Source organism: Pan paniscus, chromosome 5 (assembly GCF_029289425.2).
Source record: "Pan paniscus chromosome 5, NHGRI_mPanPan1-v2.0_pri, whole genome shotgun sequence".
Lineage (NCBI taxonomy): Eukaryota > Metazoa > Chordata > Mammalia > Primates > Hominidae > Pan > Pan paniscus.
The window spans coordinates 102,759,425-102,786,968 of NC_073254.2; the positions used below are offsets into that span (position 1 = coordinate 102,759,425).

The 27,544-nt window shown below is 36.9% G+C and overlaps 1 protein-coding gene across 1 annotated transcript in view; it reads right to left on the minus strand.

Moving 5' to 3' along the window:
* Positions 1-27,544, minus strand: part of UBE3D (ubiquitin protein ligase E3D) — a 474,449-nt gene that overhangs the window by 66,986 nt on the left and 379,919 nt on the right. The window contains exons 12-16 of the mRNA XM_063605398.1: positions 25,550-25,609; positions 23,314-23,431; positions 13,920-14,039; positions 12,920-13,108; positions 12,209-12,304 (exon numbers count right to left, since the gene is read on the minus strand). Of these exons, the coding sequence (XP_063461468.1) occupies positions 23,406-23,431; positions 25,550-25,609 (86 nt within the window). The 3' untranslated portion in view covers positions 12,209-12,304; positions 12,920-13,108; positions 13,920-14,039; positions 23,314-23,405. The remainder of the gene's footprint in view (positions 1-12,208; positions 12,305-12,919; positions 13,109-13,919; positions 14,040-23,313; positions 23,432-25,549; positions 25,610-27,544) is intronic.

The following is a 27,544-nucleotide window of genomic DNA, read 5'->3' on the forward strand; positions in this document are numbered from 1 at the left end:
TATATTTTGAATAAATGTTTTTACCTATGCATGGTTCGTATTATGCATCTGAATTTTTTGAAACACTTCAGATGATTCCAGTGTGCAGCCATATTTGAAAACTATTGCTCTAGAATTTATGATCAGAGCCATAAGGAATTAGAATGTGTTTCTCTTACTTCCACTAACCCTGGCCATAATAATACCTCCTCTCTGTTATTCTGGATGTGACACAGAGAGAGAGAGAGAGAATTTGAAGATTAGGAGAAGGAGGAAAACCAGATGAAGCTAGGAAACATATGTATATCATAACAGATCTCTTATTTTGTGAGTGCCTAGTGTGCGCTATACACGCACAGAAATGCATGTTTTTTCAGACCCATGTAAGATTATATTGTAATGCCTCCTTACTTTGCAATGCCAAATACTTTCATGTATGTTTCTTAGAAACAATGACTACACACCTATTAGAATGGCTAAAATCCAAAACAGTGACAACACCAAATGCTGATGAGTATGTGGAGCAACAGAAACTCTCATTCATTTTTCCTGGGAATGCAAAATGGAAAAGACACTTTGGAAAATCATCTGCCAGTTTCTTACAACACTGAATATACTTTTATCATGTGATCTAGAAATCATGCTCCTTGATATTTACCCAAATGAGTTAAAAACTTTTATGTCCACATAAAAACTGGGACATTAATGTTTATGGCAACTTTATTCGCAATTGCCAAAACTTCGAAGCAAGCAAGATGTCCTTCAGTAGGTGAATATGTAAATAAACTGTTATACATTCAGGCAATGGAATATTATTTAACAGTAAAAATAAATGAGCTCTCAAGCCGCAAAAAGATACAGAGGAACCTTAAATCTACATTGCTATCATTGAAAGAAGCCAATCCAAAAAGGCTAACATACTGTATGATTCCAACAATATAACATTCTGAAAGAGGCAAAACTATAGAGACAGTAAAAAGATGAGTGGTTACCAGGGGTTGGGAGGAAGAAGGCAAAAATAGCAGAGCATACAGGATTTTTAGGGCCTATGATGGTGAATACATGTCATTACACATTTGTCAAAACTCATAGAATGTACAACACCGAGAGTGAACCCTAATGTAAACTATGAGCTTTGGGTGACAATGATATGTCAATGCAGGTTCATTGTTTGTAAGAAATGTACCACTGTGGTGCAAGATGTCAATAGTGGGGGAGGCTGTACATATGTGAGGACAGGGGTATGTGTCCTATCTGCTCAATTGCACTGTGAAACTAAAACAAAAAGTTAATTAGAAAACAAGGGCAAGCGCATTCTTTTACAAGCACAGTTTAATTATCAAAATCAAGAACTTACTATTTATGTGACTATTATCTAATCTACGGAATTTAGTCAAATTTCACTAATTATTCCACTAATGTCCTTGATAGCAAAAGGAAGAAAATGTCTTTTTTTTCTGATCCAGAATTATATATTGCATTTAGTCGTCATGTCTCTTTATCACCTTATAATTCCTCAATCTTTCTTTGTCTTTCATGACCTTGACATTCAAGGTATACAAGCCCTCAGTTTGGGGTTATCTGATGTTTCCTCATAAATAGGTTATGCATTTATGGAAGGATTAGCACAGAAGTAAAGTGTTGTGTCCTTTTCAGAGCATAATAAGAAGAAGCACATGATATCTCTGTCTCATTATTAGTGACATTTACTTTGATCACTTACTTAAGGTGATTTCTGCCATGTTTCCTCAGTGTAAATCTTTTTTCCCTTTGTAATTAATAAATACCTTCTGGAGACCTACTTTGATGTGATGTAAATGTCCTATTTTTCATCAAATTTTCAACCATTAGTTTCTTTCTTGGTTCTTGGCTAAAATTATTATTACTACAGTGGCTGCCAACTGGTGATGCGTCTACTTTTTAATTCCTTTCAAGTTCTCCCTTCTCTTTCAGCAACATCAAATATTTCTGTTATTCTGGGAGTGATATAACACTAACTAAGCAGCAGCATTGCTTAATTGCATTCTCAGAACTGATCAGATTCTAATCAGTCTAATTAGGTTTGTGTCATTCAGTACATTCTAGGGCATTGCTAATGGGGCTGCCATCAAGCAGATACTTGAAAAATCCCTGGTTGGCATATCTCTTCTAGGCTCACTGAAGATTTCCAACTGTTGTTTAGCAAAGGTAAGAACACTAAAAACTCCTTGAATTTTCCTGAGTTTTAAGATCCTTGACCCAGAAAAAGAGTGGATTCCTGGGGTCCTTAAAAAGGTAATTGGAGGCTGGGCACAGTGGCTCACACCTGTAATCCTAGCACTTTGGGAGGCTGAGGCGGGTGGATCACGAGGTCAAGAGTTCAAGACCAGCCTGGCCAAGACGGTGAAACCCCATCTCTACTAAAAATACAAAAATTAGCTGGGCGCAGTGGCAGGCACCTGTAATCCCAGCTACTTGGGAGGCTGAGGCAGGAGAATCGCTTGAACCCAGGTGGCAGAGGTTGCAGTGAGCCGACATCACGCCACTGCACTCCAGCCTGTGTGACAAAGTGAGACTCCATCTCAAAAAAAAAAAAAAAAAGTAATTGGAAAATCTTTAGACCAGCCATAACTGTCGTTTCTAAGGTTCAAACTAGGAATCATAGAACCAAATCACCTCATTGAATTCGGAGGATTTAGCTTCAGAATAAACTGACTTTTTCTCCTATCATATGCATTCTTCTTTTAAGCCTATGCAGTGGAATTTTTAAACTTCAGAGAATGTATTTTTCAGTTCTAGAATTCCCATTTGATACCTTTTTATAATTTCTATTTTTCTATTAAGAATTATTACCTTTTAATTTATTATACGGGAAAATTTTCCTTTATATACTCAAAAATAGGTGTAATTGTTTCTTTAAAATCTGCATCTGCTAATTCCAACATCTGGATTATCTCAGGGTCAGTCTCTTGTCTTTTTTCATGAGAAAGTCTATTGGTTAAGTTTTCTTATTTCTTTGTATGGCAAGTACTTTTTCATTATATTTCGAGCACTGTGAATAATATGTTATACAGACTCTGGATTCTGTTATGTTCCTTTGAAGAGTATTAATTTTGTTGTTAGAGCAGTCAGTTAAATTGGCTGAACTCAGACTGAAAACTCTATATTTTCTATGGTGAATGGTAGCTCAAATTCCTTTACCAGTTCAATTCCTTTACCATAGCTGAGCTGCTAGGAGTCTGTCCCACATGCATGATTTGAGACCACCCAGAAATTTGAAAAGAGTTTATGAACAGCATTGTGGACTCCCCATCTCTGGCTCTTTCTTCTCCAAGATTTCTCCTTCATTTTCCAGTGGCTGTGGTTTCTCTGAACTCTGTAATTTACTTCTTTTAAACAGTAAGACTGTATGAAGTACTTTAATAGCCACTCTGCATAGCAGACTGGGACCTGTACTCAGGCAAAAAGAAAAAATATCACTAAATGATATTTATTTAATTTAGTGTCACTTCCCCTCCAGTATTTGCCTGCTTTTGTTCACTTTCCAGTGCCATCAGGCAAATAATTTTTTAAAATATTTTGTCTAGAATTTTTAATTCTCTACAGAAGTATTGTAAGTATTTTGTCAATTACCAAAGACAGAACAAATCATCTTATTGATAGTTATTTAAGATAGTGGATTCCTCTTTATCAAAAACATGGTTATATTTAACTTAATTTCCTTTTCATTAATTGATTCATCCCTTCTTTGCTTAACAGATTCACTGTGTTGAGTGTTGTCATGAAACCAAAAAATGAGAAAGAATGACCCCTGCCCTTGAAAAATTTAAAATTTAGTTGGAAAGAGGAAACATAAACTCATGAAACTAAATAACATGCATTATTGCTTGCATGTGATCTAGTATCAAGTGAGTGTTACCAGTAAGAGTGTTCTTGTTACTCAAAGTGTGCTCCCTGGATGAGCAGCATGGTAACCCCTGGGAGCTTTTGAAAACTCAAAATCTTGGGTCCCACTCCAGACTTACTGAATCAGAATCTGCATTTTTATAAGAGCCCCAGATGACACGAATGAACATTAAAGTTTGAGAAGCACTTTTCTAGATGTTAAGAAGAGAGGGCTCCTGCAGGAAGTTTTAGGGAAGGTTTCATACATACTGAGAGATTTCAGAGATACATACACACAGAGATTTCAGGCTCTGAATGGTCCAAGAAGACAAGAAGAGCATTTTAGGTGGAGAATACGAGGCAAAATTAGGAATAAGTTCAAACTGGGTAATAGTTAAATATAATTCTGAAAAAAAAAAGTTGACACTTGTGCCAATCAGAGTGCTTTCATCTGCAAATCAGAGAAATCACAGCCAGAAGAGATTTACAAGGACGCTATTATCTCACATAAGTAGGTCAGTTTTAGGGATGGGTAATCAAATAGTTCAATGAGGTCATCATAAAAGCAGGTTCCTTCCATTTTCTGCTGTGCCATCTGCTGATCCCCAGGATATTGACTGTTAGGCTGACTCCCCCTCATAGCCTCCAGATATCTGACTCAGTTTCAAGTATTCCTTGAGGATACATCTACCCTGTCTTTGTCCTTTTTTTTTTTTTTTTAATACAGTGATAAAAACCTTCCCAGACGCTCTTGGGAGATATCCTTTCATGTTTTCTTGGCCAAAACTTTGTAAATTACACATGGTTTCACCAATTACTTGGAAAAAAAATAATGAGACCACTGTAATTAGCTTAAAACAATTAAGGGTTACCTCTTTGGTTGGGGAAGAGTCCAGCTATCCTTGAAAGAGATGCTCATAGTAGGAGAGCAAACAAAAACCAGCATTCTATTTTCAAAGAAGGGGAATGGCCATTGACTAAATCTAAAGTGCCTGCTGCCTTTCAATATTTCACTTTGTCATGCTGAGTCTTACTCTAAAATATCACCCTTATTTGAAGAAAGGAGCAATTTAGGAATAAACTATAGCAAATAAATTGATAGGTAAATAGACAGAAAAATATATAACTATTTAGCTTTTCATTAGCATACTTCTTATCTCACCCATAAGAAGTCCTTTTCTATGCCACATTTTAAAGAACTTTTTTTAGTTTGAAGAGCATCATTGTCAGTAATAACTCTAAACTATGCCAAATGAATAACTTTAAAATCCAGCCCCCACCCACCACTTTTTTTTTTTCTTTACTGGTTTGCATTTGCTTTTCTGATACTAAGAATAACACTTAGGATTTATTGAGTGACATCTGGTTTATTAAATGTCTATTTCTTCTTGCTTGTTAAGGGGATCATAACACAGAAAGACAAAATTGAGAGAATAAAAGTATAACCAAAGAGTAGGACTAACCTCAAAACTCACCATAATTAGAAATAAACACAGAGAAATATGCTGAGAAAATTGCCTGCCTTCATCTGGACATCTGTTTGTACATTTGAAACCTTATTCTGGAAATCTCCATTTTACTTTTCTCCATTTTTTATGTGACTGAAAGCTTCACTTTCCATGGACATCTCTTTTGCACATTTTTTTTACATTCAGCCTTCAAGAAAGCTCACCTCTTAAAAGACTAGAAGGTACCTCCTCCCTGCCTGTAGACACCAGCATTTACCCCATGCTTAAGTCTAGCGCTGTCACCAGCAAAGGAGAAATAACTGGGATCAACTAGTAGAGGATGCCCTGCTGTACAACAGTTGTTGTTGATGGTGGTGGTGGTGGTGGTGATGGTGCTGCTGGTGGTGGCGGGAAGTGATTTGAGGCTCTGGAACCCTTCCAACTGATATGAATGGTTAAAAAAAATACTGCCCATATATTTATCACCATGTTTTGTGTTTTCCTCATTTCTAAGTGAAGAAATGACTCCTTCTTGTCTTTCCCAAAAGCCTATAGATCGAAATTAGAGGAAGCATAACCTAAATGATTTGTGTGTCCTAAACACTTTGTTTGCCTTGAAGAAAGGAGAAGGTAGTTTTAAGGGGATTATTAGAAGGATCTCTCACCTTCCTCTAACCAAGAGCTGTATTTAACTGTTCCAAATTGGCAATGTGGATTAATAGCTCGGCACCTCAGTTTGAGTCTTGAATTCACCAATGCTAAGGATATGACACTAAGCACATCAATTACACTCTTTTAGTATCATTTTTCTCATAATAGAAATGATAATTATGGTAATTGGGCCTGTTTATGGTGAAGATTAAATGAGAAAACATTTGTTAAATGCCTGCCTCCTAGTAATGGCATCTGTTATTATTTCGTTCTGTTTAGTCAAGACTGTGACATAATGTAGAAAAAAGTCTCAAATCACCAAAAAAAGTCACTTGCATTTTTCTTTATATTGACATCCCAAATAATGAAAAGAAACATCCAAGAGTCACTGATATTTGTAGTGTTTTGTTTTGTTTTTTTAAGTAAACTGAGTTCATCACTGGCTTGGAAATAAAAAGACTGGCTCTAAGTCTGACTCCTCTACCAAGTGCTGGGGATTTACAGAATGGCACTTAATTTCTCTGGATCAGAGTTTCTTGAAAAACTTGGATGAGATGATAACTCTTATCATAAGACTTAGGACAAAGAAAAGGAGTCCCTACTTTATGTCATTCACTGATAAGATAATTTATATATATCTTCAACAGCAAAGAAAAAGGCTAACTCATTGAGATAGCCTCAACTGAAATACTTTTGGTTTTTCCCAAGACTATGTCTAAACTTCCTAATTTCTTTAAACTCTATTTCATATTCAAGGCTCATTTCATACTTACTACCTTCATGAAGCCTTCTCCAATCCTACCAACTCAGGGCATCATCTTCTTCCTTTGAAGTCCCATGACACATTGCTTTCATTTCCCTCATATCATCATGTTCTGCTTAGTGTCATAATTTATTATTTTTCTGTCTTGACTCTCCTACATTCACCACAACAGAGCGATAAGCTCCTCATTGAACTGCTTATATTTTATGTGTTAATTATTGCTCCTTGAAAGCAGGACAATGCTTTGCTCATAATATTCCCTGCAGCTCCCAGCATAGCATCCTCTACAGTGCACACACAATCAGTCGTAATGGTTGAATCGAACTGAATTAAATTAAAATGAAAGTTTTCTTTAATGAAAATATTTTCTATAATGAGGAGTCATTGTATTGCTAAGTTTCTATGTCATTAAAACTTCATCTTACCTTAGAAATAAAACTATAAGAATATAACAAACTTTGGGGTTAGAAGATAAAATGCCTGAATAGAAAAATTGTTAATAAAACATTTAAAAGGACACTTTCATTTCAGAATTTCTAAGAACATATGTTTTAGATCTTAACATTTCTCTTGTTTGGAGACTCCAGATGAAATAATAGTTGTGCAAATACTTTGTAAAAAGGAAATCATTATGTAAACATCATATTTTGGAAGTATTTAGTAGTAAAATATAAAATATTATTTTCTTGGTTTGAAATAATAAAAGGAAAATTTCACCACTGAGAATAAAGAAATAAAATCAATTTTTGTACTTATCAAATTTGACAGATTCATGACATATCAATAAGAAATAAAATCAATTTTTGTACTTATCAAATTTGACAGATTCATGACACATCAATAAGAAATATTTTAAAACCCTTTTTATTGTAACAAAGATGAACCATACTTTTGAAAGATTCAGTTTTTAACAGCTAGAAAGGCACATCAGTATTTTAATTTCTGTAATTCATTTTTGATTCCCAAAGCGATGACTGTAAGATCAGTAATAGGCACACAATCACACAGCCTGAGAAGGTACTAATTCAAACTATTGCACTAGTTTCATCTGGTCAGTCAGTTTGTGGTTATCCAAATTAAAGTAGCCTGATAAGGCTGTTTATTTCACAAGTCATCCATTATAAAATATGGAATAGGTTTCAAAACTGTATCAAATGTTGTAGGAATACACCACACAAAAAATTGGCTAAGTTTCTCCACATGATCCCCTAGTCTCTCCCTTTAATACAGGTATACATTTTTTCTGAAATTTTCTTTATTTAATTTCAATATATCTGTTAGAGATTTCCATGTTAGTTCACATATATCTTCTTTGCTCATTTCATGTATTCTTATCTAATTTAACTTAACCCAACCCAGGTAGTTTCCTTCTCAAAGCCTTTCTCCAGTAGTGTTTGGGTTTCTAAGTACCCTTTCAACCCTAACTAGTATGAGATGACAAAAGATGGGCAGTAAATATGTTCCCAACAGAAATGAGTGTTGGCAACCTAATGGATTAAAAAGTCCCAAACTGGAGATACCACCAAGACACTACTTGAAAGTATAATGTTGCCGTTTATTACAACAAAAACAAAGATAAATAGATGGGACTTAAACTAGAGTTTCTGCACAGCAAAAGAAATAATCAGCAGAGTTAACAGACAACCCACAGAGTGGGAGGAAATCTTCACAACCTGTACATCTGACAAAGGACTAATATCCAGAATCTACAAAGAACTCAAACAAATTAGCAAGAAAAAAACAATCCCATCAAAAAGTGTGCTGAGGACATGAATAGACAATTCTAAAAAGAAGATATAAAAATGGCCAACAAACATATAAAAAATGCTCGACATCACTAATGATCAGGGAAATGGAAATCAAAACCACAATGCAATACCACCTTAATTCTGCAAGAATGGTCATAATCAAAAAAATCAAAAAATAATAGATGTTGGCATGGATGTGGTGAAATGAGAACACTTTTACACTGTTGGTGGGAATGTAAACTGGTACAACCACTATGGAAAACAGTGTGGGGATTCCTTAAAGAACTAAAAGTAGATCTACTATTTGATCCAGCAATTCCACTACTGGGGATCTACCCAGAGGAAAAGAAGTTATTATATGAAAAAGATATTAATACTTGCACACACATGTTTATAGCAGCACAATTTGTAGTTGCAAAACTATGGAACCAGCCCAAATGCCCATCAATCAACAAATGGATAAAGAAAATGTGGTCTATATATACCATGGACTACTACTCAGCCATAAAAAGGAATGAAATAATGGCACTCCCAGCAACTTGGATGGAATTGGAGACCATTATTATAAGTGAAGTAACTCAGAAATGGAAAACCAAGCACCATGTGTTCTCACTGATAAGTGGGAGCTCAGCTATGAGGACACAAGGCATAAGAATGATACAATAAACTTTGGGGACTCAGGGGAGAGGATGGGAGGAGGTGAGGGATAAAAGACTACACACTGGGTACAGTGTACACTGCTTGGGTGATGGGTGCACCGGAATCTCAGAAATCACCACTAAAGAACTTATTTGTGTAACTAAACACCACCTGTTTCCCCAAAACCTATTGAAATAAAAAATAAAGAAAAGAAACAAATAAATCATAATAAAGCTTCCCTGAAGACCAAAAAATAAAAAAAATAAAACCTCTAGAAATAAACCTAGACAGATATGTGGTGAGAAAAAAAAGAAAATTAATGTTGCCATTTATAATTTCCCAGTGTCATTCACCAACCTAGCTGGCTATTGCTTTAGACAAAATGATCACTAATTAAAGCAATAGGCTATGAGCCATATTTTTTATAAAAGTTTCAAGGAATCATTTCCTAGCATCATAGTCCCACCTTATACACCATATTGTATCAACACTTTACATTATTGCAAACTTTAGAGGTGTTCTTCGGCCTCTTTTCAATGGTTTCCTTTCATTTGATAATGTTATCCCTTTATCTCTCTGCACTAAAGGTAACATCACACCCCCACATCTGATATAGTTATAGCACCCAGAGCAGAACTTACAATGGAGAACATGATCAATTCTTCCAAAAGCACTGTAGGCCTACCCAGAAGCACAGTCATTATCTTAGCTGCTTCCGTCTAATGATAGAAAAATCTTTTATAATATGTTTGCGTTAGCATTTTTCCAAAAACCCTGAAATTTGAATTTGTTTTACTCCAGAAAGACATTAAGTTGTTTCTGCATTCAAACAACTCTTAATGCAATAGTTCAGTATACCCCAAACTTATGCTATCTCATTTTGTAATTTAATTCCCTCAGTATCGTTCACCTTGGTTTTTGTTACTCCCAAAGGATAAAATCTCATTTGTGCAAATTTGCAAAATATCTTTTTATAAAAATCTTTTTTTGCAAACAAGTAATAAGTAGAACTAAAGTTCCCAAAGGGTTTCTGTTTTACACAAAAACAAAATTTGTAGTCCTGAAATGTTCAATGACTAAAATCTATATTTACCTGTTTAATCACTTGCCTTCATAAATCCTCTAGACCTGATATCCCTAACTAAAATTCATAGCATTCCAGGTGTGCACAGATGTGTTAACTGCTAATGCATACTTATCTATTTCAATGAATTGAGGAAACATGCTGAGGGTTTTTATTTCACAGTGTGGCCAAATTATGCTTCGCTGTTTACATCATTGAAAGAACTAAAAGGGTTTTCCTATCTGAGATTAAGGCCCAATATCTCACTTGAACCCATAATAACTAGAAACTAGGGAGATAAGAAAATCTTATACTGGGATTGAACAAATAAGTAAATTGATGGTGGATAGTGGGATCCAGATTTCTCTCTGCTGAGAGGTTATAGATAAGTTGGAAGTCAGAATGAGACATGTGGTGTGGGCTTGGGGTCAAAGACATCAGTGTGAATTCATGTTTAACTTAAAATATATACAGATAGATAAATACAGAAATGATTTTGTATATGTGTGAACACATGGGTTAGTATACATACATATATTTCCTAGCTCTGCCCTCTGAGAGGACCTTCTAGAAGCAATAACATCCCAGGATGAATGAGCACACCCAATGCCCAGATCTTGGTTTCTAACACCATTCTCCAATGAAAGGAACCAGGGCTCCTTCAGAAATGGCTGACTCTAAGGCTGAGACAGAGAATATACAAATGACCCTGGAACATCATGTAGTGCCAGAAAGTAAGGATATGCTAAATAAACAAAATGATGGGGACCTGCCAAAGGTGTACATGAATTAACCTGAGATTATTCAAAGGGGGAGAAGAGACAAATCTCCCATGTAGAAAAATTCCAAATAATTTACATAGATACTTACCCATCAAGGAAATGGAGTTTAACTTCCCATCCCTTGAATATGGACTGCACTTACTAACTTGCTTTCAAGTGTTGGGGAGTAGGCAGACTATATTTACAGTGGAGAAACTTGTCAAACACTACCTTGACAGGTGGTCAGGGTTAACATCATCATTGACCAGTCATGTTGATAGCATATACCCTTGATGTTATGTGATAAGAAGGACACTTTATCTCTGTGGTATTATTTCTAAAATCTCATAATCCCAGACTGATTGTAAAAAGGAAACATCAGGCCAACCCAAATTTAGATAGTTCCACAAAATATCCAACCAGTACTCCTCAAAATTATCAAAGTCATCAAAAAATTTTTTAAAAATCTAAGAAACTTATCACAGCCAAGCAAAGTCTAAAGAGACATAATAACTAAATATAATGTGTTTTCCAGTAATGTGTTTTCTATCTAATGAGATCCTGGAAGAGAGAAAACAGGACTGGATCCTGGAACAGAAAAGTCTGTTGGGGAAAAAACAGTTAAATCCAAATAAAGTGTGACATTCATCATACTCACCAATGCTGGTTCCTTAGTTGTGACATATGTACCATTCAGAACAGGGGAAAGTGGGTGAGGAGTACATGTGAATTCTCTGTACTATCTTTGCAACTTTTCTGTAAACCTAAAACTATTCTAAAAGAAAATTTTATTTAATTTTGTTCATGTGAGAGCAAGTTTCAGTATGTTTCCTAAAATAAGAAACTTTGAATTAAAAGTTGCTTTGCTCTGGGACAATCAATACAATAGACATCTTAGTTATGCAAATATAATACAAGGATGTATTTTTCATTTTTGCGGAAAACCTAAGTGCAGTGAAATAACCCAAATGATAGCTATTTCAGAGGAAGAAGCTTAGCTGTCTGGTTAGGTAAGCTAGCTATGTAATAAGTTTGGCCAACTTATGACTATGCAGACTTTTTTTTTTTAATTTGCAAAGAATATGTATGAGTGGTTTAAATTATTGTGTGTCCTGGTACAGATGAGAAGTTAAGCTGGAGAAGACCTCAGGAAGAACACATAAACAATTGCAGATCAACTGCCAGATACTACACCATCATAGACTGGACTAGTGAAGGCTGTGGCAACATCTAATTATAGTTTACTGTTGAGGAAATTAAAACATACTCTACAAATACTTATTTCTACTCACATAATTGGGAAGAGACATGTCCTTCTGCATTTTCATCCAAATTCTCCTCCAAAGCCAAGCAAAATTGACCCTGTTCTTATATACGGGTGCTGAGATCTGAAAAGACCACAAGATAAATGTGTTGGTCAAATCTAAATTTATTAGGTTATCTTTGGAGGAGTAGACAGTCAATAGTCTGGTTATTTATTCTGAAGAAAATAGCTTTGGCTAATGTTGCTCTTGATAAGAATGAAGTCTCTAATTTGAAATCATGAGTTACAAACTCAAATGTCTACCAGGTTTAAGTAGATATCACAAAACAGGAATCAAGGAAAATAGAAATCAAGTTTAGACAGATCCTGTCTAAAAGTAGTGGTGACCATTAGCACCAATTGACTTCTACCTTGTGGAAATGTAGACCCAATATTAATGGGTATTTTTAAGAAAAAGAAGAAAAGCCTGATTTTTGTCATGAAGGTTTTGAAATATTAGCATGGGTTTAAAAAAATGTAAAACACTGCATAGGCCAAATGACATATATCTGTGATATTAATTTGTACTAAAGGCAATTAATTTATAACTTCTGGCCTAACTATACCATTATAATTCTGGGTTTTAATTGTGTATTGTTGTCAGGCTTTTTCCAGGATGTTCAAATATACAATTAAAATACATGTGTCTTCAGTGTGATGAAAGAATCAAATTCAGAAAAGGTTGTTGCAGAATTGTTACCAAAACACGAAGGGTCCTGTCTAGGTCCTGCTGTTCATCACACAGAAAGCCAATCACTGAGCCAACAAGTATTTTTAGGGAAGAAGGCTTTAATCAGGTGCTGCAGCTGAAGAGATGGGAGATCAGTCTCAAATCCTTCTCCATGACTGACTATAATTGGGGGTTTATATGCAGGAAATAAGTGTAATCCTGTGTGGGAAAACAGAAATTAGGAACGGTAAGGAAGAGGAGTTGGTCAACAGGAAGCAAGTGGCCAGTTAGGCAGTCATGCTAGGTGAGGGGTCTGGCATCTCACTGTCCAGATGTGATGATCTGGTAAGTTTCAGTTCCTTATTATAATCTGGGACGACTGATGGTTGATTTCCTGAGAAAGGAACTCAGATAAGACAAATCAAACTTTCTCAAGTTTTAAGACTGGGAGGATCAATTTCTATGTTTACTCAAAAGAAACCATAAACCTCAGGTCTGTAGGACAATTGGGCCAGTTCCAGAATGATGAACTAAAAGAAAAATAAGAATAGTCATCTCCAGAAAAAAAGACATCTCAGGACAGAGATGGGGGCAAAACCTGTACTTCCAAAATTAGTAGATTCTGAAAGAAGTTAAATATAAGGGAATCTAGAATCTCTTTCACTTATAATTTGTAAGAATAATAGGCTGTGATTTTAGACTGTCAGACCCAACTGAGGACATGGCCAAATCTCCTTGAGGGTCAAATGTGGGTAGGGGAGAGCTGGAGGTCAGTGATAGGGTAAAGGGCATTCAGCAGGTTCACGGCTACATTCAGGGGAGATTTAGAATAATCAGCAGTGCCAGCTACAGAAGGATGGGTCTGAAAGAGATGGATTGCTGGAGAAATTGTAAGAGACAGTGGTCATCTCAGGCAGGAATTAAACTTGGTCATCATGACAAAGACCAATAGCCTAAAATAGGTTCATTTCCATTGTGACTGCCTCAGCTCATCTTCTAATCAGTCTCTCTGCCATTCCTATGTACATACCCGGCTTCTGTCTCACTGCCTTCGTGTCATCCTCCACCTCCACCACAGTGCTTCTTCAGTGATGTTTCCAGTGGTGTACCAATGGCAGGACAGTGGGAGCAGTTCACCCCAGTGCAAGCCCTAAGGTGGGCAAATACAAAGGGAATTTAAAACAATAATAAAACTAAAAGTCAGTCTGCCTTTCATCATATCCATGTGTATGTAAGTCTAAACAACATCACTGATACGTTACTTCTCCCCCAAAAATATTTTCTCTGCCTAAGTTCTAAACAATTGTGATTACTAATGACTTTTAATATTGTATACATGAGCTTCAAATTAGCACATTTTTAATTGTGTATTTAGTAGACATTTTACTTTCATAAACATTTTTTACATAGAAATTCATCAGAGAATTTCCAATTGTACAATCAACACCCTAAAATGTGTTTCCGTCATAAGCTTGTAACGATTCAAGTATTTTTCAAGCTCCTTTCAAGAGCAGTTTTTATGTCTAACTTCTAAGGCATCATACATTCCCACTTTTAAATACAGGCAGTCCTTGGTTTGCACAGTACTGTGGAACTGAAAAAATTGTCATGTAAGCAGAAACCATGCAAAAAGATCTTCATCATCAAAAGGTAGAAGATTCTTCTGTGACTTCTAAACTTTTTGGTTGAGACATTAAAAGCCCTCTTACTCTCAGTTCTAAAGAATAGAGAAATGAAAAATAGTAAAATTGATATTTGTTTAGTACATTGTAATTTAAAACATTAGAAACATTGTGAATTAGTGTTTTATTTCTTTGTTTTAAAAAAACTTATCACAAGTAGTTTGAATGGTGTTTTCTTTCTTTTTCTCCTATAATTTATTTTTGGAATGAGCATTTTTTTCTATCCCTTGACAAATTGTTAGACTATTTTGAAGTTTGAATCAGCTTCCAACATTTTATCCTTTGCATTTTCAACATCATGAAATATCTCCAAGAGTCCCCTTCATGTGAAGTCCCTGGTGTCACTTCCTCAGAGACATCTTTATATTTCTTTTGTCACATCCACTTGCCTAATTTATGTCCATAAATTCACCTTCACCAAGTTCCTCTGGCTGCATATCTAAGTCTCAAATGATGGCTGTGTCAGCATTCCCATGGTCAGCTATTTCTTCTAGAACTCCATTCATGTTTGATGTCAGTTTCATTTCTAGCATTATCACTTTTGTTCCTTTGTTACACTTTCATCTTTGTTGACCAATATACTGTTTTGACTATCCATTTTTGTAAAAATATCTTGTGGACTATCACTGGACAAGAAGGATGTAACACAACTACACACTGTACTATCTGTGCATGTACTACATAACAGATGCACGGTGACCAGTCACTAACAGACTCTTAAAGAAGTATCATGATTGGTCACCAATCATGATGTGAATCTTTTATTTATGTAGTGATTTTTGAGCTGAAGGGCTGGCTGTAAAGTCTGTATTTCATGCAATTACTCACAGTTAATAAAGTGAACTGGTAACTGAAATGTGAACCTTGTTGTTGCAGGACTGGTGCTATTTAACTACACTGTGATAACTGAAATTCTTGTCCATCAGAACTGTACAACATAAGGACTGCTAAAGGAGATTCACAACAAACAATGACAGTATAGTGATTTCAAGATGAATAAACAGAACTCGAGTTCCTTCTGTTAGTCATTCTAAGTGACCACTTGGAGTTTTGATTTGTGTTTAATGTTTCAAACAGTGAAAAGAGTACAAACTGTGAGGTTTTTTTGGTAAGTGTAAATTCTAAGCTCATACAGAAAATATTTTATTGAATTTGAATAATATCTTTAAAATTAAAATTTATTCTTATTTTTCTGATTTTTTTTAAAAATCAGAAAAATATTACTAAAATTAATGTTGTCATATAGAGGAGGCAGTTGTTAAAAAATGATGTATTCTGTGCATCAAATATGATAGGCACACAACTGGATCTTTCTAAAAGACAGATCTGATCTTCTCATTCCCCTGACCAAAAGTTTTCACTATCTTGTTATCATCTGTGTGATTAATTCTTAACCTATATCACCTGCGAAACTTCTCAAAAATACAGATTCCTGGGATTTAACACATAGATTCCAAAGCAGTAGGTCTAGGCTAGGGTCTGAGAAACTGTCATTAAAGCCCATATGTGGCTCATACAGGTGCTGATCCACTGACATACAGGATTAATTCTAAATTCCTTAGTGTGGAAAAAAAGGGTCCTTAAGATCTGGCCCCTGTCTACCTCTACAGAGTCATCTCCTGCTACTGGTTTCTCCCTCACATTTTATAGCTTGCAACTGCTTATAGCTACTGAGCCAGCCCTAGGTACGTGTTGTTCCAGCTTCCATGGACTGCTCTAGTCCCCAACCCCATGCCGAGGTCCACTTAGAAAACCCTCATTTCCATGTAAGGGTCAGCTCAAGGCTCATGTCTTTCAAGCCTGCCTTCTGTTGGGCTCCCTTGGCTCCTTGTCTATACTCTGTAGCAATTACATCATCACACTGTACTAACTGAACAGTTCTGTGCCAAACTTCTTGAAATGGCATGTCTTTTTCATTTATCTATTTCCAGCATTTAGCCCATTGCCTGATTATTTCTGGGTGTGTCTTTTAGGAATGCTTTCCACTAAAAGTAACAGAAAGCCAACACAGGCTTAAACAAATAGAGGTTTGTAATTCTCAAATAAAAAGTCTTGAGGGAAGTGGCTACTGGTGGGGTTTCATTAGCTCAACAATGTCACGGCTGTCTTTTCTGTGGCTCTCTTGGCCTTTCTCTCATACCTGGGGGGCATCATGGTTGCAAGATAGTGGTTGCAGCTCTGCACATCACAGTCACAGGAAGGAGGAGGAAGGTAGTTGTACAAATTGTGCATATGCTGTTTAATCAGTAAAGCAAAACTTTTCAGAATTCTCCTGCAAACTTCCACTAAGGTATCATTTGCCAGAACTGGGCCACATAGCCACCACTAGCTACAAGGGGGGCTGGGAAAGAAGAGGATGGGATTGGTGTGATTCACCTAGAACAGGATTGGTGTGATTAAGTTAGAACGTTAGATCAATCATGACCCATGGCCTCGGGTGGCACATCATTGCTGTGAATAAACTTGCAGTTCAATTGGCAAAAAAAAGTGGAAAAGAATGAGTATACAATTATCAGCTCTGCCACAGTAGGTATTCTATATACTTTATAAGTGTAAACGAGTGAATAAACAAATGCATGAAACATGAAGAAGTAAATATTAATCTTTGCAATAAGGACAGGTAGATAGTTCTTGTAATTGATTAGGGTAGAAAAGGCAAGAGTAAATACAGATGCAGAGTGATACAAATAAAAGAAAACTCAACTCTACAACTTTAAGGCAAAACAAAACAAAGGACATAATTTATGAGTCTCTATATAGCTTCCTTCACTGACAGAAGCATCAGGCAGCTCCAGGCTTATATCCTCACAGGTTCAAGTTCAGGGGAAAGAAGGCACCACAGGAGCCATGAAGAAAAGCATAAGTTTACAATCAGGCTACAGTCACATGGCTACCCTGAATCCAGGTGTCAGGACTAGTCACAGTCAAGACTCACAGACCAAGTAGGAGAAGGGTGGAGAAAAAACAGGAGCTATTATCAGAAGAAAGGATGGATTGGATGACTGGCAGGCAAAAAGAATAGATGCCACCTCAAACAGAACCCACAAATGAGGACCAGGCATTCAGAAATGGGCATGAGAAGTTAGCAAGGCAGGTGTATGGGTTCAGAGTCAACATGATTTGATGTCACTGCCGTCCATGTGACACTCCCACATCACTTAGTAGAGGAGCTGGCAGCACCTGCAACACATCATCTCAGCTTATCTTTTCTTGGGTGGTTACCTTTACAAAGCAGCAGTAAGAGGATAGATTAAATTAATCCTTCTCAACTTTTCATCAGAATATCCCCTACAGCCATGAAGGGTGAGCACTCTGGATTTTGGGGCAGAAGGGTGGTGAAATAGAAGGCTGGCAGAATATTTTGGAGCTGTCTGCTGCAAAACTAAAATTTATTTGAAGTCTTGTGCTTTTTACCTAAGATGTTTAACTTTGAATTTTATTCCATAGAATATCCATGTTATTTTTCAAGTGTTTTAACTTACTAATCACTTAATAGTTTCTCAAGTTTTTTTTTCCAAATAAAATTGACACTCCTAAATGACATACCATTTCATTCACTTTGGCACATAGCTATTTACCACTGGACTATACATACGGCAGTTCAAGAAGCATGGGATTAAGTAAACTCTGCACATTGTTTCCAGCCTGTTATTCTCAGGTAGCTCTCATTAGCCATAAATGTTAAATTAAAGCTGTCATTAGCCATAAATGTTAACACAGACGGTCCCCAAATTAGGATTTTTCAACTTTAAGATGGTGTGAAAGCGACAGGCATTCAGTACACCCCTCAACTTATCCAGATAAACCCATGGTAGGTCAGGGAACATCTATAAAATTGCCATCTTTGAGTACCTACCACATTCAAAGCAATTTTATATATTTTCTCATTTAATTTTCCCAATAATTCTGAAAAGCAAATATCATCCCCAAACACACAAGGAAGGTGAAAGTCACAGAAATTCACTAAGTCACTGAGAGTTAGACATTTAAATAATAGGATCGAAACTCAGGACTCTGGCTCTAAAGCCTGTGTCTCTTCCATGTCTTTCTTCCTCTCCTTTCAAATTGCTTCTTTACGCTTGAGGAATATCAACCTTGAATAAGAAACAATCTACAAATTTAAGCAGAATACAGAATAACTAATAATGCATTATCCTACACACACTGAGGCCTCCTGCGCTAAGGCAGTGTGGAATAGTGTAGTAGACCTGGAATTAGGAGTCCTAGGTTCTTTTGTCAACCCCACCTATAGCAACCCCACCTATAGCATTGGAAAAATACTTCTCTGGACCTAAGGCTCTTGATCTGCAAAATAAGAGTGAGACCCGGTCATTTTTGCAGTCATATTCAGCTCCAAAGTGCTAACCTTTCAACATCAATTCCTCAAGATTCAGCAGTCTAAGTGCAGACTAACCAAGTCTTATACGCCTATTAAATGTAATATGCCCTCCAAAAGAGATCAGAAAGATTTAATTATAGACACACTCTCAAAAACGGTATCAGATGAATGCTAACTCCAACCCCAACTTCTGAGAAAATAATCATAACAGCACTAGGATGATAACAACTACTTATTGATTGTTAATCACATCCCAGTTACTGTTCTAGTGTAAGTACTATCTCCTTTAACCTTTGTAACAACCCTACACAAAGTAGATCCCATTATCATTCCCATTTTACAGGTGAAGAAACTAAAGTATGGTACATTTAAGTAACTTCCCAAGATCACATAATTAATGGCAAACTCAGCCATTAATTATGTATAATGTAATGTGTAATGGCAAACCCAGAGTCAGACTCTGCAGTCTGAAGCGAGATGATCATGAAACACTGTCTCCCTCCTGACCAGGCTGTTCTCATTGAGAAATGTGCACTTGAAAAGCTTCCTGGAGACAAAAGATCTTATCATTAATGCTGCACCATAGATTGATTTAAAACACAGTGTTTTATTATGCCAGCAGATGCATGCCAGAGTTGTGACAATGTCCATTAATGTCTAATTGGCTTTGTTAACCTTGCTGGAGTCTGTGGAGATTGCAATGGTGAGGTCTGAGAGAAAAACTGAGCTGGTGGGAAGGAGTCTGGTTGCAGTTAGGAGGCAGGCACCTGATACACAAGGATTCCCTGCATCGTAACCACACGAACACTGATGGGAAAGTAAATTACCATTAGTATTCATCACCACCAGTCAGACATGCCTAATGATTGGCTTTCAGGTTAAGTAGAGAATACTAAACTTACTCAATAATATTCATTCAGTAGTTGTATTCGCCGGTTTTTACACTGCTGTAAGACACTGCCCAAGACTGGGTAATTTATAAAGGAAAGAGGTTTAATTGACTCACAGTTTCACATGGCTGGGAAGGCCTCAGGAAACTTACAATCATAGCAGAAGGCAAAGGGGAAGGAAGGCATGTCTTACATGGCAGCAGGCGAGAGAGAGAAAGAAAGAGAGAAGGGGAGGAAGAGCCCCACACTTATCAAACAATCAGATTTTGTGAGAACTCTTATCATGAGAACAGCAAGGGTAAAATCTGCTGCCATGATCCAATTATCTCCCACCAGGTCCCTCCCTTAACACGTGGGGATTACAATTTAAGTTGAGACTTGGGTGGGGACACAGGGCCAAACCATATCAGTAATCCTTTGCGAGCTCAGTTGAGTAATGCATTTTTTCATGGAGACTGTTTTGGGATGGTGTTGTATGGAATACATTCTGGAAAATTCTGCTCCATAGAATATAGCAAGCTTTGGCCAGCAGACCACCCAAAAATGAACAAGTGCAATAAAGAGTTCTTAGCTTTCTATGCTACTCATCCAGGAGGCCCTGGTGCCCCAGACAGCTGAAGCATTTAAGAGAAAGTAGATTCTCATGTTTGTTGAACCTCACTCAAACCAAGGGCAAGACCGAAATGTCTCCATCAATATGCAAAACTTTTTACTTTTAATTGGACATTTATTATAGATAAGACATTCTGATAGGCACTTTACATACCTTAAATTGTTTAAAGTTTAAGCATCTTTATCATTTTTAGATGTATAAAAGATAATTTTTAAAAATAGAACACTTGCTGGTAACCAACTTAGTGTTAAGATTATTTTCTTAAATTCAACTAGTTGATTAAAATTAGGTGAAGGGAATGAGGGATTGACATGAGGTGATGTCTTTTAATTTATCTACTTAATAGAATTGAAAGATCCCAACAGGTTCTTCCTGCTCAATACACAAACAAAGACCATAGCATTGCAGTAAAGAAAGAATTTAATTGACACAAGGCTGGCCATGCCATGTGGGGGACAGTTATTACTCGAATCAATCACATCTTAGGTTAGGGGTTTTCCAAAGGTAGTTTGGGGGAAGAGGTGGAGGTGGCTAGGCAATGGGTACTTACTGCTGATTGGTTGGGGGTGCAATCATAGGGATATAGGAAATTATCCTCCTGCTGGCTGAAGTGCTTCTGGGTGGAGACACAGGAGTGGTTGGCAGGTCCAGGTAGAGCCATCATTGGTGTTAGACATGCAAAAAACCTGAAAAGTTATCTCCAAAGGGCAATCTTAGGTTTTACAATAATGATGTTATCTGCAGAAGTAATTGAGAAAGTTGTATATCTTGTGATCTCCAGAAGAAATGGCTGGCAATGCTCATATGTTAGCAGAATCCAGGCTTTTCTATCTTCCTAGCCTGGTGGTCTCATTAAGCTTTACAAAATGGCTGTGTTTGGGGGAAGGGCTATTATCATATAAACTATAAATGTCTCCCAAAGTTAGCCCAGCCTATGCCCAGGAACAATTAAGTCAGCTTGAAGGCTAAAGGCAAGATGGGGTTGTCTAGATCAGATATCCTCCACTGTCATAATTTTCTTACTGTTACAATTTTTGCAAAGGTGGTTTCTGAATTGTCACAAACATCCTACCCAAGTTAAAGAACTTGCTATTTTCTATTTTTATCTTTCTTTTAAAAAATAATTTCAGATTTTGATTCAAAGATAGAGCTCATTTTTTCCACTGAATTCTCTAAGAATTTCTATCAAGGAGGAAGTCTTGATTAGATCAGTGAATCTCAGATATTTATAGTCCTTGGAAGAAACAGGTTACCAAAAAAAAGAGGGAAAATGAAAGATGGTTCCTTTAAGAAATGAACAAAGAAGGAATATACGTCCCAACCACAAGAAGCAAATGGAAGGAAACGGCTGGCTTCAGAATGTTAATATCATCACTGCAAATTAGTTTTCATATAAGTAATTAATCAACTTTTGTCACTTTTTGCGATTCATTGTGAACATTCTGCATGAGGTCCGTCCTTCACTGTGCTACTTCAAGTTTAAAAGCCTGAGGCTTTTAGAACTTGCCTTATGACATTGTCAAGGCCCTTTTTATAGACTAATTAACATGCCAGAAATTTCAAGCCAACAAAAGATACAATGGTACCATTTTTCAGCTTTGAAGAACTTTTTCATGCCCACTTCAAGCACTTCTTACACTTCTGGCCCTCTCTGCTCAGATACCAACCTCACTGGAGGGACTGGCTTTAAGCTTCATGGAGGGCCCCACCCTTCCTGTTCACTCAGTGGGACCATTCATGAGAGGAAATAATGACATTACATTATGCAATCTTCCCTATATGTAACCTCTCCTAATAGAGCCTTTTTGATGGAATTTTTAGGATCCACGGCCACCAGGATTAAGCTACATACTCTAAGCTAAGGACCACACTGGACTGGAGCAAATATAACAGATCTCAGCACGGATTGCCTTGGTACCAGAGTCCCTAACAAGCCCACATGCTGCCAGTCACACTGTCCACACAGAATCTTGGGGGATCTGGAACACTCCATCCTGGCTTTAAGTTACCACCACTACCAAACTACTGCCCTTTTCTATTAAGGCTTAAATTGCCAATATAGCAATACAGAAGAACCTATACTCACAAGCATTAACTTCTGTTTAAAGGGATGTTTACAAACAACAGGATTTCTTGTTTCTTGAACCTAACTTAGCAGCAAGATGAGTTCTCACCCGGGGGAGAAATTTTATATACAGTTTATTAGTAGTTCTATTACATATGTAAATGTGCCCATTATAGAATATGAAGAGAAACAGAAAGGAGTAAAATTAATCACTCATAAATATCTATATTAACAATTTAAATAGGCTTCTTTTCACCTTTTTTCTCCTGTAACTTGTATTATAGGAAAATGAAAGTAGTTGAAACTATAAGTGAATTTTAGCCAAATATTTTTCCTAAATAAGCCAGCCAAAAGATGCTCTCCCCCAAGTCCTCTGAGATCTAATGCTGGACAAGAGGTACTGTGCCCCATCACCAACCACCCACATGGAAGCAGGACTCAGGACATCATGAGCTGCACATTTCTTATTTTGCTCACAGTCAAGCTGCGCAGGCAGAAGGGGTGAGGATTATTAATCAGAGAAAGTGAGATGAACTACCAGCTCTCTCTCCTCTGCTCCTCAAAGAATTCTTTCACTTCCTCTGCCTGTTTCCTGTCCTCACCCAGGGTGGCCCATGTTCTCCCATGGCGCTCTCCTCTGCTGCTCCGCTGCTTTCCTGAAGGGCAGCAAAGGGCCTCCCGGTGTCCACAGCATCTGGTGCTGCTTCAAAGCCAATCACTAAACCAGCCAACTATCTGCCCTTGTGGTTTGCCCAGGCGAATCTTCCAAGGCCAGTCGTGTCAAATTGGAAGCTCCGGGAACCTCTGTGCAAATGAATTCTAAAATCCTCCCTACCTTTACAGCAATCCAACAGAGATTTATGTTGTCACCAAGAGGAAAACAGAAACCTTTCTGCCATCACTGAGGTACTCCAAGTGTGACTGCCTTTACTGCAACTCTCCAAGAGTGAACTCTGCATGAAAAATAAAATTTCGGTCTTAACATCAGCTTTACTGTGAAATGGGCTGGAATTCTTCAAGAGACTAATTTATAAATGAATTCCGAGAATCTGAACAAGAAGTATCTGAAAGTGAAAACTTAAACGATACATAAATAGGTGAAAATACGTTCAACCTCATTAACGATCAAAGGTATGCTAAACAAAACATACATGTTTTTGCTTATCTAACTAGAAATGATTTTTTAAAGTTATATTTGATGTCAGTGTAGAATGTTGGGAAACTTGTTAGTCAGGTTTCCCAACATTCTACTGGTGGGAAATTGGTAAAAGCAACTTGGAGAATTTATATTAACAGTAGAAACTATGCATAATCTCTCAGTAAACAATTCTACTTATGATCCTAAGGATAAAATTAGTAGTACGCAAGAAGATTTGATAATAGCAGAAACTGGAAAAATATACAAGAATGAGTAGTTATTAAATATGGTATCTTCACTTGACAGAATACTGTACAGCCATTAACAAGGAGCTGGAGGAAGAGGTTTATACATGAGAAAAAGCTAGTTATGAAACAACACATACAATATAGCCCCAGTTTAGTGGAAATACATACACCTAGAAAAGGGTTTAGAGAGGAGTCATCAGTGGTTATCTCAGAGTGAGGTGGACACAAGGCTAGCAGGATTGCATGCAGTTAAGAGTAAGGGGATTGAACATACTTGGATGCATATCCTAACTCTGCCACTCTGGGAACTGGGGCAATTTTCTCACAGACTCCTTATTTGTAAAATGGGGATAATGTGACTACTTAGGGCTTGTTAAAGGATTAAAAGAAATGGTTTTAATAAAGTACATAGCACAGTATTTGGTACAAACAAAAACTAACTTATAGATCTGCAGATTTTTATCTATAATTATCAATTTTCTATGATAAATACATATTTTATAATGAAAGTCATTAAAAAAATGTAAACAAATATAGAATTCTAATTAATGATATACACATTTAAGTGATTAGAAGGGAAGTATACTAATGTTTGCAATTTACTTTGAAATACACCAAAACATAAGATGGATTGATGGTGGATACACAAAAGTTTACTGCAAAATTCTTTCAACTTTGTGGTATGTCTGAAAATATAAAATGTTGGTAAAAAGGAATATCACTTTAAATGTATTATCTTTTTTATTTATATAAGTAAGATGTCCAGGCACAGTGGTTCATCCCTGTAATCCCAGCACTTTGGGAGGCCGAGGTGGGTGCATTGCTTGAGGCCAGGAGTTCAAGACCAGACTAGGCGACAGGGTGAAACCCCGTCTCTCTACTCAAAATAACAAAGAAAGAAAGAGAGAGAGAGGGGAAGGAAGGAAGGAAGGAAAAGGAAGGAAGGAAGGAAGGAAGGAAGGAAGGAAGGAAGGAAGGAAGGAAGGAAGGAAAGAAGGAAGGAAATAAATTAGCTGGCCCTGGTGGTGCATGCTTGTAGTCCCAGCTACTGGGGAGGCTGAGGTAGGAGAATCACCTGAACCCAGGAGGTCAAGGCTTCAGTGAGCCAAGATCACACCATTGCACTCCAGCCTGAGCAACCAGAGTGAGACTCTATCTCAGGAAAAGAAAAAAAAAAAAAAGGAAAAGATCTTCATTTTAACAGAGCATGAAATTAACACATAAAGAAAAAGTTAGTAATTTCTCTAACATACTCCTCACCAATTCCACTCTGCTGGAAAGGTATTTTTTGTATCTTTCCACATTTTTATGCTCATAAATTTAAAAGAAACTGTTTTTTCATAAGATTTTATCATTCATATTACTTGCAACCCCTGTTTTTTACATTTGGAACAGTAATTTTTGTTTAAAAAACAAAGAATGAGATCTACCTCTTACTAATGAACCTATAAATAACAAATAAATTTTCTTTATACATAAGATAGAAGAACATAGCTTTTTCCCATATGTGGTTTGTTTTATTACTCAAAATTTTAGGAGCCTTCATAGCAAGAGATAAAATACTTTGGTTTTTAAAATACTTTCATTATTGTTATATTAAAATACAACATAGCTTGGTGCCTGCGCATCCTACTGTGAGCTAGCGTTTATTACCGTCTCCTCCCATGGGTTCCAAGTCCACTCACCTCTGTCTTCGGTGGCAGTATTGCTAGCATTACACTTGAGGTCACTTTCTGCAGGCACCACTGTAGCCAAAGATAAAGATAAAAATGTACCTGAGATTCACAGCCTCTGAATATGCAGGACCACAATTCCCATTACATATGTACACTGAATGTGAAGAAAACAAAACAAAATAACAACGGTAACAAAACTGTACAAATATAGCTTGTGTAAGGGGTTGTTATCTACCCCACAGAAGCAGACTGGACTCTACTCAAGATTTCCAAGGAAACTATCTTTTGTTAATGCTTTGAAAATGTCCTCTCTGTTATTTTCTCCGCTTTTTCTTTATGAAACTCCTATTTTCTTAGGATACTGAACCTCCTAGATTAAGCCTTTAATTATCTTAGCTTTTCTCCCTTATTATCTATTTCTTTAATGTTACTTCTTCCTGGGTGTTTTCCTTGACTTCATCTTCTTGAATGATGAGCATTCTTAATTTCAACTATAATTTTTAATTTCTAAGTGCTTTTTGCTCTGACCAGACTGGTTTCATTAATTTGCATTCTTGTTTTATGTCACTAAAGATATGAAAAAGCAATACTTTATAGCATTTTTTCCATTCCTTGATTTGCCTCTGTTAACTCTTAGTGTATTTTTATTATTACCTTTTGGGGCAGGAGTACCTTTACTTTTACTTTACTGTACCTTTACTTTTCATGTTGAAGGTTTTCCTTAGATATCTGGTTATTTTCTCCTATTTAAAAACAAGACATTAAAATGACGATTGGAAGCCCCACTCTATTGGTGGCATCTTAGTTCATTTTGTGCTGTTAGAACAAAATGCCACTGACTAATTTAGAGCGAACAGAAATGTATTCTGTCACAGTTTAGATGGCAGGGAAGTCCAAGATCAAGGCAGTGGCATCAGGTGTGGGCCTTCTTACTGCATCCTTACGTGATAAAAGGCAGAAGGGCAGGAGGGAACCAGCTCCCTCTGTCAAGGCCTTTTATGAGAGCACTAATCCCATTCATGAGGGAGGAGCCCTTGCAGTTTAATCATCTCTTAAAGGCTCACCTCTTAATACCATCACATTGGTAACACCTGGATTTTGGAGGCGACACATTCAAACCACAGCAGTAGGGCTTGACAACTAGTGAACCTCACTGTAGAGCAATGAGCAGGCATCCAGCTCTTTTAGGTTTTTATTTGTAGGTCTGGTCAGTTCCTGAGATTCCTAAGAGAAGAATCCTCCAATCTCGTCCTTGGGATAGAAGGCTGGCTACTAGTATGCTCAGCTTAGATGATGGAAAACCTCCTCATTAGATACAACATGTTTCTTGTATTTCCCTGGTTTTCTATCCAGCATCGAATCACTTCTCTCATCTGTGCTTGGTATCCACAATTCCAAAAACTGTTTCTGCAATTCCTCTAAGAAATAGATCTCTCAGCTCTCTTAGGGCACAGGAAGGGTAGTCATCTAACTTCTCAGAATGAAGGTGGGCATTGGCATCCAATTGCTCCCTAAACAAATAGTCCTCTTGTTCTCAGCCTCCTCTCTTCCAGGCTTTGGGCTTCCAATTTCTGAGAATTCCTGGAATCTGGCAGGGTAAACTACTGAGCTTCTCAGTGGTAACCTCCCTCCTCCCCTCCACATACACACTTGTAAATTTGACCTTTGATCTGACCAATGGTTGAAATTCACCCAACCATGTGCAATCTTCATGTGTTATAGTTTGGAGTTTTAGGTGTTTCCTGGTTTCATTAAAGATAAAGCTGAGCACCTGTAATTGTGCTGTGGTTGTTACTGTTCTTGTTATTGTGTGGTAACTTCTGAGAGGAGAATTGGGCAGAGACATTGTTACTTTTACCTCCTATCTTATAACTGATAGAGCTTCTTATTAGTAGAGGAAAGATTGTTGTTTATTTTCTTAGGTGAGAATAGAAAATTATTCTCTTCTAGTTGGAAAAAGCCTGTCATATGTATATTTCTTCATATTCTCAGCATGAATTCTAA